The sequence below is a fragment of the Panthera onca genome, chromosome E1 (assembly GCF_046562875.1).
Source record: "Panthera onca isolate mPanOnc1 chromosome E1, mPanOnc1 haplotype 2, whole genome shotgun sequence".
Classification (NCBI taxonomy): Eukaryota; Metazoa; Chordata; class Mammalia; order Carnivora; family Felidae; genus Panthera; species Panthera onca.
The window spans coordinates 11104871-11120950 of NC_138352.1; the positions used below are offsets into that span (position 1 = coordinate 11104871).

A 16080-nucleotide genomic window follows, 5' to 3' on the forward strand; every position below is an offset into this window, starting at 1 on the left:
AGGGTGTGAGGACAAAACGACATTAACATGTATGAAGAGCTTAGAGCAACCAGGCCTGACAAATAGTAAGTGTTCAGTGAATCATTATGAAATAACGTGTGGGGAAAGAAAAGGAAATGTGCCACGTTTGTTCTGTATACCTTCTTTTTTTTTTTAATTTTTTTATTAATGTTTTATTTTTATTATTTTTGAGACAGAGAGAGAGTGAGCCGGGGAGGGGCAGAGAAAGAGAGAGACACAGAATCAAAAGCAGGCTCCAGGCTCTAAGCTGTCAGCACAGAGCCCGAAGCGGGGCTCAAATTCGTGAACCGTGAGATCATGACCTGAGCCGAAGTCCGATGCTTAAACCATTGAGGCCCACAGGCACCCCCTGTATACATTATTTCTATATATATCTGAAGTTACTCCAATTTGCTTTATTAACCTGAAATTATGATATCTCCTGAAAACATCTGCTCTTACAACATTAAGCATATTTAATGATGACTACATAGAGACAACAACCAAAATGTCAATACTCCTTTAGAAAAAGCCTCAAACTTCAGGTCAGGGCTGCTCTTTAGGGCTTCAGGAAGACCTCAGTCCTTCACAGGCTCACAGAGAAGCATAAACAGGGCAGCTGAACCAGGAGTCTGCCAGCCAAAAGAAACCTCAGTAGGAACCAAAAGAAGTATTTATTTGATTTAAAATAATCTTTATGGGGCGCCTGCGTGGCTCAGTCGGTTAAGCGTCCGACTTCAGCTCAGGTCATGATCTCACGGTTTGTGAGTTTGAGCCCCACGTCGGGCTCTGTGTCAACAGCTCAGAGCCTGGAGCCTGCTTCAGATTCTGTGTCTCCCTCTCTCTCTGCCCCTCCTCCACTTGCATTCTGTCTATCTCAAAAATAAATAAAAACATTAAAAAAAAATCTTTATGGTCTGAAAAGGTCAAAATTAAAAAAATAATAATAAACTATTCTCACACAAGAGGAAAGAAGAAAAGAAAGGAAGTAATTGACGTAAAAAGAAAGGGCCATTTTTCAAGCACGAATTGACTCCCAGGGAGGGAGGCACAATTCTTACCTGTCTCTGTCAAAACAAAACAAAACAAAACAAAACAAAACAAAACACCAAAGATCCTTCTACTCTAATTGCTAAGGCAGCAGTAACAAAATCAGAGAGCAGACATTTGGTGAGCATGAGCTGGCATGACTGAATGTGAAGCAAGAAGGACGTGGTATTTTGAAAGCACTCCTGGTCTATGAATTAGGGGAGGGGGTCACTCCAGATACAAAGGGAGAAACCAGTGAAAACCCATCATCAAAATATGTTGTTTAATTAAAGCTCAAGATGGGAGACAGTCACTGGATGAATCTCCCTAAAGAAAAGAAAAAAAAAAATTCTCCAGGTCACTTATCTACCTAAAAGTCTTCAATATTCCCCACAGCCTACAGGTAAGAGTCAAAAGCCTTGGGGGTAATGCAGCCCCCACCTACCTTTCCAATCGTGTCTCACCATCAGGAAATGTCTACTCCTGCCAGCCTGGCTTCCTTATTTGTTCCCGGGAGAAACAGACCATGCTCATTTCAGCTTGGTGTCCCCAGCGCCCATCACAGTACCTGGCACACGGCAGTCGCTGGGTAAAGGTTTGCTGATTTGACAACAACGGGAAAGCGTTCGGGCCTGTGCTCTGCACCTGCTCCTGGAAAGCCCCTTCCCCACCCGTCTGGTAAAAGCCCAGGCCTCTCCAAAGGCTCGCTCAACACCGTCCGCCTCTTCTCAACACGAGCATGAGGGGGTCAGGCCCGCCGTTCTCCTCTCCTGCTCGCAAGCCCCACAGCATCCAATCACTTCAGACCTCTCCAGCTATTTATGCATCTCCTGTTCCTGTGTTTCATCTGCCCCACTGACCCAGGAGTTTCTGGAGGAAGGAAGGGCTTTTTGAAGCAATGAGAAGCAGTGGGAAGGTCATCGACCTGTGGCCAGGCAGACCTAGTTATTGGAGTTTGGGAAAACTTTATGTAAATAAACACTTAGACCAGTGCCTGGAACAGAGCATGCACTTATCATTGGTCATTTCTTGGAACCTCAGTTCTCTTGCTTATAAAACAGGATTAATAATCGGGGCACCTGGGTGGCTCAGTCGGTAAAGCGTCCGACTTCTCAGGTCACGATCTCATGGTCCATGAGTTTGAGCCCCCGCTTCAGGCTCTGTGCTGACCCTGGAGCCTGCTTCAAAGTCTGTGTCTCCCTCTCTCTCTGCCCTCCCCAACTCACGCTGTCTCTCTTGGTCTCTCTCAAAAATAAACATGAAAAAAAATTTTTTAATAGGATTAATAATTAATCTTCTGGTGCACCTGGCTGGATCAGTCGCAGAGCATCAACTCTTGATCTTGAGGTTATGAGTTCAAGCCTCACATAGTAGGTATAGAGCTTACTTAAAAATTAATAAAAATAAATCTTCTGTCAGGTGGGTCTTACGAAGATTAGGAATAATGTCTGAAAAGTCTCTAGGACCTTCCTTAGCCACTCACTAGCCATATGGCAGGCTATTCTTCCAAAGCCTCGGGCTGGGTACCAAGAGGATGCTACATACGTTTATGGAATGAGCTGAATGAACGGAGACATAGCCTAGTATCAATTCAGATATGAAGGGAAACCTTTTCAGTCATTCATTCAACAGCTCTTTAAGGGCTTGTCAGTATGCATCAGGCTTTGTTCTAGGTGCTAGGACGCAACAGTAAAAATAGTCCTGACCTGTGAAATATACATTCTAATTTTTTTTTTTAAATGTTTATTTATTTTTGAGAGAGACAGAGACAGAACGCAAGTGGGTTAGGGGCAGAGAGAAAGAGGGAGACACAGAGTCCGAAGCAGCTCCAGGCTCCGAGTGGTCGGCCCAGAGCCCGACACGGGGCTCGAACTCACGAGCTGTGAGATCATGACCTGAGCCCAAGTCGGACCCTCAACCGAGTGAGCCACCCAGGCGCCACCCCCCCCCCCTTTATTTTAATTTTTTTTTAATGTTTATTTATTTTTGAGAGAGACAGAGACAGGATGCGAGTGGGTTAGGGGCAGAGAGAGGGAGACACAGTGAAATTTACGTCCTACAAGGAAGGGCAGATAAAAAACAGAGGGCGAGACAGAGAAATACAAGCTTATATGGCATTAAGTGCTATGAAGAAGAGAAAAAGAGGTGGCATTTAGCAGAGACAGGAATCTTTCGGACATCCAGACATCGGGAACCTGTGAGATGTCCTCCCCCTTAGGCAGACTCCCGCAGTCTTTCCAGGGGTCAGCCTCTAGTGACTGGAGACCCAACGCCAGCCAAGGGGCTGTGGCCTGGCTCCCAGGGACCCTCTCAGCTCACACCAAGCTACAGACACCTCTGAACCAATGAGTACAAGCTTATTTTTATAAGACTGTTTGTATTGGCCACTGAAGCCCCACGTGGAAATAAACAGGTCATAACCATACCGCTACTGGTCTGTTCCCCAGAAAGTTCAGATCACTGTTCTCTCCAAATAGGTAACCTTCGGGGTGCGTGGAGTCAAACTTCTCTCCTCCCATAATGAAGTGGCTGGCAAAATAGCTTCCTAGACAGGGAGACACAGAGACATCAAACAGAAACCAGTCAAACTAAACCAGGTAAAAAAGCTGACTCAAAAAAACGTTAATCCTTCCAACAAATAATCAGTGCAACAGTTAATAACTGTTAGGGATTTTCTCTTGACTTGGGACAATGGCACAAAGTACGCCAAATCATAGCAGCGAAAACCCAAGCTACTAACCATAAATAGATGAATTTTCCTTTTAACGTTGTTAATCGAATCCTTATTATGACCTGTCTGTAATACCATCGGCCAAAAGACCAGAAGGCCCCACAATGCACATTAATGAACACATGTACGTATTTTGTCCCTGTTTTTTTCCCTTAAACTTGAAGTGGTTATTTCCTATACCCTGTATATTCAGGGATCTTAACTATAGGCACCAGCATGTATACGCACACATACATTTCTCTGCCTGGATCTTCCTAAGCCAGTTCATACCTAAACACACACGTCTCAGTACCTGCCTACTACTACATACATAATCCCATAACCCTCTACAGTGAAGGCTCTTTCCTTTTCACATTTGCTTCAAAATGATTGTTGTTGTTGTTGTTTTTATTGAGAGAGAAAGAGAGAGAGAGGACACATAAAGACGGAGACAGAGAGGAAGAGAGAGAAAGAGAGGGAGAAGCAGGGCTCACCCAAAGCAGGGCTCGTGCTCATCCTACGTGGGACTCGAACTCACTCACTGTGAGATCATGACCTGAGCCAAAGTCACATGCTTAACCGACTGAGCCACCCAAGTGCCCCAAGATGATTATTAAAATGAATTTATATAATACAACTGTCCTTGGGGGCACCTGCGTGGCTCAGGCGGGTAAGTGTCCGACTCTTGATTTCGGTTCAGATCATGATCTTGCAGTTCATGGGATTGCGTCAGGCTCTAAGCTGACAGCACAGAGCCTTCTTGGGATTCTCTCTCACTCACCCTCCCTGCCCCTCCCCTGCTCTTACACTCACACTCTTACTCTCTCTCAAAATAAATATCTCAAAATAAATAAATAAACATTTTTTTTATTTTTTTTTCAACGTTTTTTTTTTTTTTTTTTTTTTAATTTATTTTTGGGACAGAGAGAGACAGAGCATGAACGGGGGAGGGGCAGAGAGAGAGGGAGACACAGAATCGGAAACAGGCTCCAGGCTCCGAGCCATCAGCCCAGAGCCTGACGCGGGGCTCGAACTCACGGACCGCGAGATCGTGACCTGGCTGAAGTCGGACGCTTAACCGACTGCGCCACCCAGGCGCCCCAACATTTTTTTTAAAACATAGCTGTCCTTGGGGCTCCTGGGTGGCTCAGTCGGTTGAGCGTCCGACTTCAGCTCAGGTCATGATCTCACACTCCATGAGTTCGAGCCCCACATAGGGCTCTGTGCTGACAGCTCAAGAGCCTGGAGCCCACCTCAGATTCTGTGTCTCCCCCCCTCTCTGCCCCTCCCCTTCTCATGCTCTGTCTCTGTCTCAAAAATAAATAAAAACATTACCAAAAAAATGAAAAAAATATATATATAGCTGTCCTTGACTTTACCTACCAATTACCACACAGATTATGGAGTTCGACAGGACAATAGTTTAGAACTATGAAAAGACACGTGTGCACACACACACACGCACACACACAAAACGCACACCCTCAGTCCCAAATTCACTAACGGTGTGAACGGCCGGCCAGGGTTTCAGAGACATCAGTCATGTCTTGGCCCCACCTTGACTCACGAGGAAGCAGGGATATTTTTTTTTTTTCAACGTTTTTTTATTTTTATTTTTGGGACAGAGAGAGACAGAGCATGAACGGGGGAGGGGCAGAGAGAGAGGGAGACACAGAATCGGAAACAGGCTCCAGGCTCCGAGCCATCAGCCCAGAGCCTGACGCGGGGCTCGAACTCACGGACCGCGAGATCGTGACCTGGCTGAAGTCGGACGCTTAACCGACTGCGCCACCCAGGCGCCCCAGGGATATTTTTAACACTACAGTAACTAGAGGCAATCGGTACTCAAGGTTCAGAATCCCCATCTGCCTCATCCAGACAAACTGAGGAACTGTACCAGGACGTGAGGGCACTGATAAGTCACCAGGGAAGGCTTAGGTAACACTGCAAATTCCACCTGGGAATACTTTCCAACCTAGACTGAAATGAATGCCTCTTAACATAAATTTCTTTTTTTTTTTTTTAAGTTTATTTATTTTGAGAGAGAAGGAAAGTGGGAGGGAGGAGCGGGGCGGGAGAATCCTAAGCAGGCTCTGCGCACTGTCGGCGAGGAGCCCGATGTGGGGCTTGAACTCACAAACCGTGAGATCACGCCCTGAGCTAAAATCAAGAGTTGGACGCTTAACCGATTGAGCCAGGCAGGCACCCAACCCAAATTTCCATAATCTAATTATCCCATGAAGATAAGCCATCCGAAGGAAAGGATTTATCCCCCAGCATGCCTTCTCACGGCTCTCCTCACATACCCCAATTCCTGGACGAATTCAAAAAACATATGAAATGGTGAGAGGCTTCGTCGTTATCTGTCACACAGCAAGAGTATAGATAAATTTTCTAAACCAGTTTCAATTTTTGTCGAAGGTTTATAGCAAACTAAACACAGTGAGATTCAGCATTTTCGGCTGTGAAGAAGCCATACGAAAGAAGACAGAGAAGCAAATTCCAACAGAAAAACTGAACCAAATGTTCATTTGCGGGTGTTCTTCCCATGCAGCTTTACAAACACTTATTACACAAGGCAATGTGGATTAAAATCACTCACCACAAAGTGAGACGATTCTTTAATTAAACAACAAGTAGGAAAACATTATTTGAGAGAAAAAGCGGCCAAACTCAAAGCAATCACCGAGGAACTCGCGAGAGCTACCCACCAAAACTGAAAAATACAAAGTGTATCTATCTGCAGTGACAGTGCAATTCGTCATTTGGGAAAGCTTCATTATCAATTATTTACGTCTCGCACTTGCAAGCCCTATTTTCCAAGTGCATAATTTATAGAGGGGGGAGGGGCCGAGTTGCCCTAAGTAGAAGCTGCCACCTCAAACAGTTGAAGTCATTTGCTGTTGAACCTTAGCAAAATCTATTTTCTGTACGTTAGAGACTATATATTTATCATCCATTCGCTGAAATTTTAAAAGTTAAAGATTTTGGGGCGCCCGGCTGGCTCGATCAGTAGAGCGTGCGAGTCTTGATCTCTGGTCAGGAGTTCGAGCCCCACGTTGGGGAAAGAAATGACTTAAATAAATAAATACCATAAGATAAATAAAAAGTTAGAGGTTTCACACGCAGGGATGGCTTGCCCGAGTCACGAATAAAGAATGGAGAGAGGAAGGTTTGGTGTCTGGAACTGGGACACGCTGAGTTTCCAGCACCTGTGAACAGTCAGGTGAGGGATGTAGGGACAAAGAAATCCAGATAACCCACTTACAGATGGTAGTGATTACCCTGGCAAGAGAAGAGCACTGATGTCTTGGGGGGTAAAGGGCTAAAGATGGTGACAGGGTTCTTTCGGAAATGCCTTTTTTTTTTTTTTTTTTTTGCCATAATATTAAAAGAGAAGAAATTACCAAGAAAGTAGGGTACAGCTAGCTGTACTTTTGCCTTACATTAAAAATCAAGAGCACAGGGGCGCCTGGGTGGCGCAGTCGGTTAGGCGTCCGACTTCAGCCAGGTCACGATCTCGCGGTCCGTGAGTTCGAGCCCCGCGTCAGGCTCTGGGCTGATGGCTCAGAGCCTGGAGCCTGATTCCGATTCTGTGTCTCCCTCTCTCTCTGCCCCTCCCCCGTTCATGCTCTGTCTCTCTCTGTCCCAAAAAAAATAAATAAAAACCGTTGAAAAAATTAAAAAAAAAAAAAAAATCAAGAGCACAAATATACACAGATTTAAAATTAGGGTCAATATTTCACAGGTGAAGAAAGGACTTCTGCATTTCAGTAGAAGAGTCGACGTAAAATTCCTTTAAAAAGATGATCTCCGGGGGCGCCTGGGTGGCTCAGTGAATTGAGCGTCCGACTCTCGGTTTTGGCTCAGGTCGTGATCTCACAGTTTGTGGGACTGAGCCCCGCACTGGACTCTGTGCTGACAGTACTCTCTCCCTCTCTGTCTCTGCTCCTCCCCCCCACCCGTGTGCATACACGCGCGCGCGCGCTCTCTCTCCCTCTCAAAAATAAATAAACTTAAAAAAAAAAAAGATGATCTCCCTTGGTGCACTTAAAATACAAATACTTTCTCTGTTAAAAAATAATAATAATGAGCTTAAAGCAACCAAAAATTTGCTCGTTCCTTTCTTTGAAACGGACCCCTGTAATCACTTGCCCTAGTTCGACGGGCAAGAAAGAGCAAATCTGCCGTCTGCGGCCTGGATAAAGCTTTCTGTCTGTCTGTCTGCCCAGCTGTCTAAAGGGACAGATCAGCGCACAGTCATGTGCCGCTACCACATCAGCAGACGGTAACGGTCTCTGAAAACGATGCCTGTTGGCGTAGTTGTGCACAGTTTCACTTTTCAGCATAAACTACACTCTAAAATCAGAAATGGTAGGGGGGAAAGAACTGTACTCGAATACTTTGCCTGTTTGCTAACAGGAACACGTATGACTAATGGATAAACTGCAAGCTTTTCATTATGAGTTAGCTAGAATTTCTTAATCAGAACTCGTATTCAAATTCTTTGTGGGCTTGAAGAAGGTATATCTTGTGGTAATCATTTTACGCGATAGACGTGTGTCATATCATCGCTTTGTACACCTTAAACTTATACGACGTTTTATGTCAATTATATCTCAGTAAAGGGGGAAAAAGAAGACACATCATACATGGATCTCCAACATTATATTTAAAACACAGCACGAGTGGGAGGGAGAAGGGGGAAATGGTGTTTAATGGGTATAGAGTTTCTGTTTTGTAAGAAGAAAAAGTTCTAGAGATCTTAACACTACTGAATTGTACACTTGAAAGTGGTTGAGATAATAAATTTAATGCTACATAATTTCCACTACGGTAAAGAAAAAAATAACAATAAGGTTTGGTCCAGAATGGCCAACACTAATTCAAGTTCAGGATTAAAGGAAACAAATATTAAAGAAAAAAAGGCATCCAGGCAAAAAAGTAAAACTATTTCTAAGGGAAGAAAATTACACTAGCACTGTTCCTCCAGATCAGGGCTGTCCAATAAAAATATAACACAAGCCCCCTACGTAATTTTTAAATTATCGAATAGCCGCATTTTTTAAAAAGCAAAATTAATTTTAATATATTTTATTTATCCCAATATTGGATATCCCAATATCCCAATAGATCCAAAATGTTTTATCAACATGCAAATCAGTATAAAAATTATTAACAAGCTATTTACATTCTTTTTTTTTTTAAGTATGGAGTCTTCAAAATCTGGCACATATTTCCTACTGTTTACAGTGCATCTCATTTTGGACTGGCCAGGTTTGGTTTTTTTTAATGTTTATGTATGCATTTTGAGAGAGTGAACGAACAAGCAGGGGAGGTGCAGAGAGAGGGAGAGAGAGAGAGAATTCCAAGCAGGCTCCACACCATCGGCACAGAGCTGACATGGGGTCATGAGATCATGACCCGAGCTGAAACCAAGAGTCAGACGCTCAACCAACCGAGTCACTCAGGCGCCCTTGAACTTGCCACATTTCAAGTGTTCTACGGCTACATGAAGCCAGTGGCTGCCACAGTAGAGAGCACAGCTGCAGACACTATTCCTCATCCTCTGATTTCATCTTTGTCACTATCAACACTTTCTGGCTCTACAAAAACTTCAGAGTAATTCCAAAGGAACTTGTATAGTACCGAAGGAATCCTACCCTATCAAAGACAACTTTTGAACCAAGAGCTCAAATCAGTAAATTGACTTCAACTGTCCACAAAGAAAAATACAACTCTTTGTTCCTTATGTGAAGAAGAGAAAAACCTCAGTTTTTCTGAGAAAACTGGTTTTCTGGTTTTCAGAAAAACCAAAGAGAAAAACCTCAGTTACAATTCACTATCTTAAACAATTTGCCCAATGAATTTAAGCTATTGGGCCATATTCCTAACATCACAGTGAAATTAAATATTGCTCAATTGATTCCATAATTTACATCTGATCCAATGAGACATTCTGATATATGCCACCAAACTGCTATGAACTATAACATCACACAATAAAGAACAATTAGACCCACTTCCCATTTTCCTACAACTCTGTATGCCTTTTATAAGATATACATATATCAAATCATCACATTGTTCACCTTAATCATTATGGGTACCCTATATATTAACAAAAACTCTAATTTCAAAAAAAAGGGGGGAGCTGGCTGGCTCAGTCCCTAGAGTATGTGACTCTTGAGTCAGGGTTGTAAATTTGAGCCCACGTTGGGGGTAGAGATTAATGAAAACTAAAATGTAAAAAAATAAAAACTGAGCCCGGGTGGCTCAGTCTGTTCAGCGTCGGACTTCGGCTCAGGTCATGATCTCACAGTCTGGCAATTCGAGCCCCGCGTCAGGCTCTGTGCTGACAGCTCAGAGCCTGGAGCCTGTTTAGGATTCTCCCTTTCTCTCTGCTCCTCCCCCACTTGTGCACAATGTCTCTGTCTCTGTCTCTCTCTCAAAAATAAAAAATAAACATTAATAAAAAAGATTTTAAAAAATAAATAAGAACTTTTCTTTCCAAATCCATGAAATTACTGAAATATGTCTGCCTACAGAAACCAGGCGTAGGAAAAAAACCCCCAACTGCTTAGGCCTCTAAGTAATGGCACATTGCAAATCAAAGATTTTAAACTCAAGTCATGGAAACTTTATATTTTATAAAACAAACAAAACTCAAAGATGAGCAAGCAAAAAATTTTGATAATTTATGTGGAGTAAATGATAAAGGAAAATGTATTTGGGATTTTAGCCCCTATCTTAGGCTAAGTGGGAGTTTTTACTGCAAGATTTATAAACAATCTTCCCTTCTTTTTGCATTTTGAATGATGTCACATAAAACAACTATTCTGCCTATAAGTGAAAAATATTAATCTTCAACTTAATGGAGGTGTATGCTTGATTATTGCAAAAAAATGGAATTATATTTAAAAATAACTTTAGGGGTGCCTGGGTGGCTCAAGGTTAAGCATCAGATTTCGACTCAGGTCATGATCTCCCAGTTCATGAGTACAAACTCCTCATCCGGCTCTCTACTGTCAGTCAGTGCAAAGCTGGCTTCAGAGCCTCTGTCCTCCTCTCTCTGCCCCTCCCCCATTCTCTCTCTCTCTCTCTCTCTCTCTCTCTTTCAAAAATGAATAAACATTTAAAAAAGTAAATAAAGGGGCGCCTGGGTGGCTCAGTCAGTTAAGTGCCCGACTTCGGCTCAGGTCATGATCTCAGGTTTGTGAGTTCGAGCCCCACATCTGGCTCTGTGCTGACAGCTCAGAGCCTGAAGCCTGCTTCGGATTCTATGTCTCTCTCTGCCCCTCCCCTGCTCGCTCCCTGTCTGTCTGTCTCTCTCTCTCAAAAATAAATAAACATTAAACATAAATAAATAAATAAAATAAAAATAAAAAAGTAAATAAAATAAATTAAAATAACTTTAAAAATAAAATAATAACTTTATACAAAATTTAAATATGAGAAAATTGGCTATAGGAATCCTATTAGGTTTCCATGTATTTGAAAAAGCTTCATCTACACAATATTTAAATAATATACTTTAAGCTTTTGGTCACAAAAATGAAAAAACAGTAACAAAATTTTTTCAAACATCTCTATTCGACTCAATTCTTTAAAAAAAATTTTTTTTTTAATGTTTATTTATTTTTGAGAGAGAGAGAGAGACAGATTGTGAGCAGGGGAGGGGCAGAGAGAGAGGGAGACACGGAACCTGAAGCAGGCTCAGGGGTCGGAACGGTCAGCACAGAGCCTGATGCGCTGCGAGCCGTGAGATCATGACCTGAGCCGACTAATGCTGTTCACTCAATTCTAATGCCACAGCACTACTTTTGTTATTTATGCTTTTATTCATTTAAAAAATTACAAAGGGGGGCGCCTGGGTGGCGCAGTCGGTTAAGCGTCCGACTTCAGCCAGGTCACGATCTCGCGGTCCGTGAGTTCGAGCCCCGCGTCAGGCTCTGGACTGATGGCTCGGAGCCTGGAGCCTGTTTCCGATTCTGTGTCTCCCTCTCTCTCTGCCCCTCCCCCCTTCATGCTCTGTCTCTCTCTGTCCCAAAAATAAATAAAAAAAAAAAATAAATAAAATAAAAAAAATAAAAAATTACAAAGGGCACCTGGCTGACTTAGTAGGTGGAACGCAGCGACTCTGGATCTTGGGGTTAGGAGTTCAAGCTCCATGTTTGGTGTAGAGATTACTTAAAATAAAGCCTTTTTTAAAATTACACAAGTAAAACATATCCTTTGCAAAAAATAAAAAACAAAAATACACAGAAGCGCGTAATTTAAAAAGTGACAATCCAACCCGATTATCCGTTCTGTGAGATGTAACTCTGCTATTAAGAATTGGTTTGTGGCCTTCCAGATTTTCCTACACAGATGTAAACACATTCGGATTTTCTGTTTTACTTTGTCTTTTAATTTAATTGGAATATACACATATCGATCTGCAAGGTTTTTTTTGTTTTTTGGGGTTTTTTGCCTATCGCACTCTATGCATCTTTCCATGTCTGCCCTTATAAATCAAACTCAAGGGGTACCTGGGTGGCTCAGTCGGTTAAGTGTCCGACTTCAGCTTAGGCCATGATCTTGCGGTTTGTGAGTTTGAGCCCCACATCGGGCTCTGTGCTGACAGCTCAGAGCCTGGAGCCTGCTTCGGATTCTGTGTCTCTCTCTCTCTCTGCCCCTCCCATGTTCATGCTCTGTCTCTCTGTGTCTCTCAATAATAAATAAACGTTAAAAAATTTCTTTTAAAAATCAAACTCATTATTATTATGACCACGTTATAATACCTCATAATAATAACCTCAATGTAACAACCCCATATCGAGGACTCACTCTATACCAGCACTGTACTAACAAGTAGCACATAGGTTATTCCTCACAACAACCATATAAGGTAGGCGGTACAAATTTTTTATTTTGCAGAAGAGACGGTAAATGCACAGAGAGGGTAAGTAATTTGTCCAGGATCACACAGCTAGTAAGAGGCAGTGTCAGGGGGTACCTGGGTGGCTCAGTCAGTTAAGCATCCGACTTCAGCTCAGGTCACGATCTCGCGGTCCGTGAGTTCGAGCCCCGCGTCAGGCTCTGGGCTGATGGCTCAGAGCCTGGAGCCTGCTTCTGATTCTGTGTCTTCCTCTCTCTCTGCCCCTCCCCCGTTCATGCTCTGTCTCTCTCTGTCCCCAAAATAAATAAACGTTAAAAAAAAAAAATTAAAAAAAAAAAAAGAGGCAGTGTCAGGTCCCAAACCCAGCTATTTTTATTACAGAGTTCCTATGTGTACTCTTAACCATTGTACTATATTCCCATTGAATGCCCAGATTTAATGACCTGGTTCCCTACTGATAAACATTCTCTACTTTCTAGTTTACGTTGCTTGCATGCTTTTTTTTTCCCTCCTGGGTATTGTTGTTGTTGCTATTTGATCTGGAATTTGTCCTTATAGACTGTGTGGGATAAGGGGTTAGTCTTTTTTTTTTTTCCCCAAACGGGAAACTTTACTAACACCATTTATTGAATATTCCATTACCCCCACTAAACTGAAAATCTATTTTTATCATGCTATATATATATACCTAGCTCCAGACTCTATTCTATTCCGAACGAGCACAATGAAGTGTTTTTGTTTGAGTACAATATAGTTTTGCTTTGTTTTTTAGTAGGCTCCATGCCCAACGTGGGGCCCAAACTCACAACCCTGAGATTGAGAGTCGCATACTCTACTGACGGAGCAGGCCAGGTGCCCCTGAGTACAATATAGTTTTAACAACTATAGCTTTCCAGTATTTAGAGCAAGGCGCACATCGACAGAGCCAAGCCTTCCCCCCGTTTTCAAGGTACCAAACCTGACTCTTCCACTTTGCGACATCCCCTCAAAACCCTTCAACGTCACAAAAGCTTCACCACCTTGGGGTGCCGGGGTGGCTCAGTGGGTTAACCGTGTGACTCTTAACTTTGAGTCAGATCATGATCTCACAGTTCTTGAGTCTGAGCCCCACGTCTGGCTCTGTGCTGACAGTGCAGAGCCTACTTGGGATTCTCTCTCTCTCCCCCTCTCTCTCAAAATCAATCAATAAACAAATCCTTAAAGAAAAAAACAAAAACAAAAAACCAAAGTTTCAACACCTTCCAACTTCCCTATATTTCTATCCACACATTCTTCCGATCTCAAGAAGGTAGCCCTTTCCCCATTCCAAGGTTAACTTCTCCGCTTGAGTTCCCATTCCCAACCGCCTCTCCCTCCTGATGAGACCTCATCAGCAACCTCCCTCTTTCTCAATATTGCTATTCCTCTGTCCACCATCTTTTTACTTGCCTTGCGCTGAAAGCATATTCTGGTCTCCCCAACTTAAAAAGCAAACACAAAAAGAGTTTCATCTGCCATGCCTTAAAATCTGCCCCCTGGGCCCGCATCCGTCATTCCTGCCTGCTCCCACCCACATCCAGTAACTCCGCAGCTCTTACAGTGGTTTCCGCTGCTCTAAATTCTTCCCTGCAACACCAGCGGGCCAAGTCTGTTCTCACACTTCCTTCACCCTTATGAACGCTCAGAAGACTTCCACACTCATTTCTGAGGCTCCTTGTCCCTTGGCTCCCCAAGCCCTCCCGGTCCTGAATCTCGTCTTACCTACCACTTGTTCCACGCTTTTGTGCAGCCCACAAACGCGGAAGTGTCTCTAAGAGCTCAGGTCTCTCCTTTTCTTTCATTCTTTCTCCCTCTCTCTTCCCCATAGAATCAAAGCAGAGGCTCTGACTTAAGGCACACGTGAATTTGCTCCTGGTGCCACCTTCTACCACTGTATGGCCTAGGACAACTTATTTAACTTTTTTGAGCTTTGGTTTATTTGTAAAACGGATAGTAACACCTCTTTCAAAGGACTGTTGTCAGGCCCAGGGAGCAATCAATACACACGGGCTCCTCCTTTCCCATAACGCGACTCCCAAACATTTTCCTCTGATCCTTCCTTGGAGTTTCAGCCCAAATCTTTAACCACCTGCCGTATCTTTTCATCCGGGTAACCCCTCTTTGCTTCAAGTTCAATGAATCACCTTTATTGCTGGGAGGAGGGGGAATAAAGAGCATTTTATCTCAGGAGCTGTCAGCACAACTCCTCTGGGTGAAGGCACAATCTTTTTTTTTTTTTTTGGAATATACCTTAATGAGCTTCTGAGAATGAAGAACAACACACCAAGGGTCCGTGTCCTTTTGTTACTGGTTGCAACTCAAACTGTCTTGTGACTTTTCTTCTCAGGAGAAAGGGTGAGAAGAAGAGTCAAAAAGGCAGAGAAATGACAGGATGAGAAAGGCTGGGGCTGGGGAACCTAAGAGCCAGTAAAACTCCGTAGCTGAAGTTCGGTTTAGGGCGATGCTGCTTGCTACTCCTTTGTATTTCTGCGACGTAAACCCCAACTTCATTGCCCTCCGCAGACCTTTAGCAGAATCTATACTTTGTTGGGGGTTTTTTATGTTTATTAATGTATCTTTGAGAGAGAGTTGAGCGAGTGCTCGTGAGCACAAACATGCATGTGAGCAGGGGAGGGGCAGAGAGGAGAGAAAATCCCAAGCAGCTCCAAGTTGCCGGCGCAGAGCCTGACTCGGGAGGGATCGATCCCACACGACCCGGGAGATCATGACCTGAGCAGAGACAAAGAGTCCGATGCTTAACCGACTGAGCCACCCAGGCGCCCCAGGACCTACGCTTTCAGGGTTTTCTGTGAACGGAATTTTTTGGAGAAACTGAAGAATGGACTGAAGTCACATTTACTGTGGGGCAAAGACAGCAAGCTGGAGCCCCGGAGCCAACATGACTGTACCACGGGACATGCAGGAATTCGCAGAAATCTTGGAAGCGGCATTAGAAGTCTACACTCTATGATTTGGGGGGGTTGGGGGGGGGGTTCCGTCTAATTCTTCTAGATTCTAAGGAGCAGTAAAGCCCTGGATGACATTTGGAACTCACTTTAAAATTCTTTATTTTTTATTTTTGAGAGAGACAGAGAGGCAGAGAGAAAGGGAGACACAGAATCCAAAGCAGGCTCCAGGGGCTCGAACTCATATCATGACGTGAGCTGAAGTTGGACATCTAACCGACTGAGCCACCCAGGCGGCCCGTTTGGCACTCACTTGAAAAGCAGTGTCTTCCCCAGATTCTCAATTTCTGTCAATGGTGCTCACTTCTCTGGTCACCCAGCCTAAAAATGTCATAGTCATCAAAACCACAAAAACAGTGAACGTGTGCTTGGTGCCAAGCATCCTTGTCAAGACCTCAGCCCTTTCCAAGTTCGGTTACAGTGGATTATCAGGTTATACTTCCCTAGCAAATCTCCATGCTTCTGGGTCTTTTTCT

The 16080-nt window shown here is 43.5% G+C and overlaps 1 protein-coding gene across 3 annotated transcripts in view; it reads right to left on the reverse strand.

Moving 5' to 3' along the window:
* RNF157 (ring finger protein 157) overlaps positions 1-16080 on the reverse strand; it is an 82337-nt gene that overhangs the window by 54336 nt on the left and 11921 nt on the right. For all 3 annotated transcript variants that reach the window (XM_081791112.1, XM_081791110.1, XM_081791111.1), the window contains exon 2: positions 3456-3574. In XM_081791112.1, coding sequence (XP_081647238.1) covers positions 3456-3574 — 119 coding nt within the window. The remainder of the gene's footprint in view (positions 1-3455; positions 3575-16080) is intronic.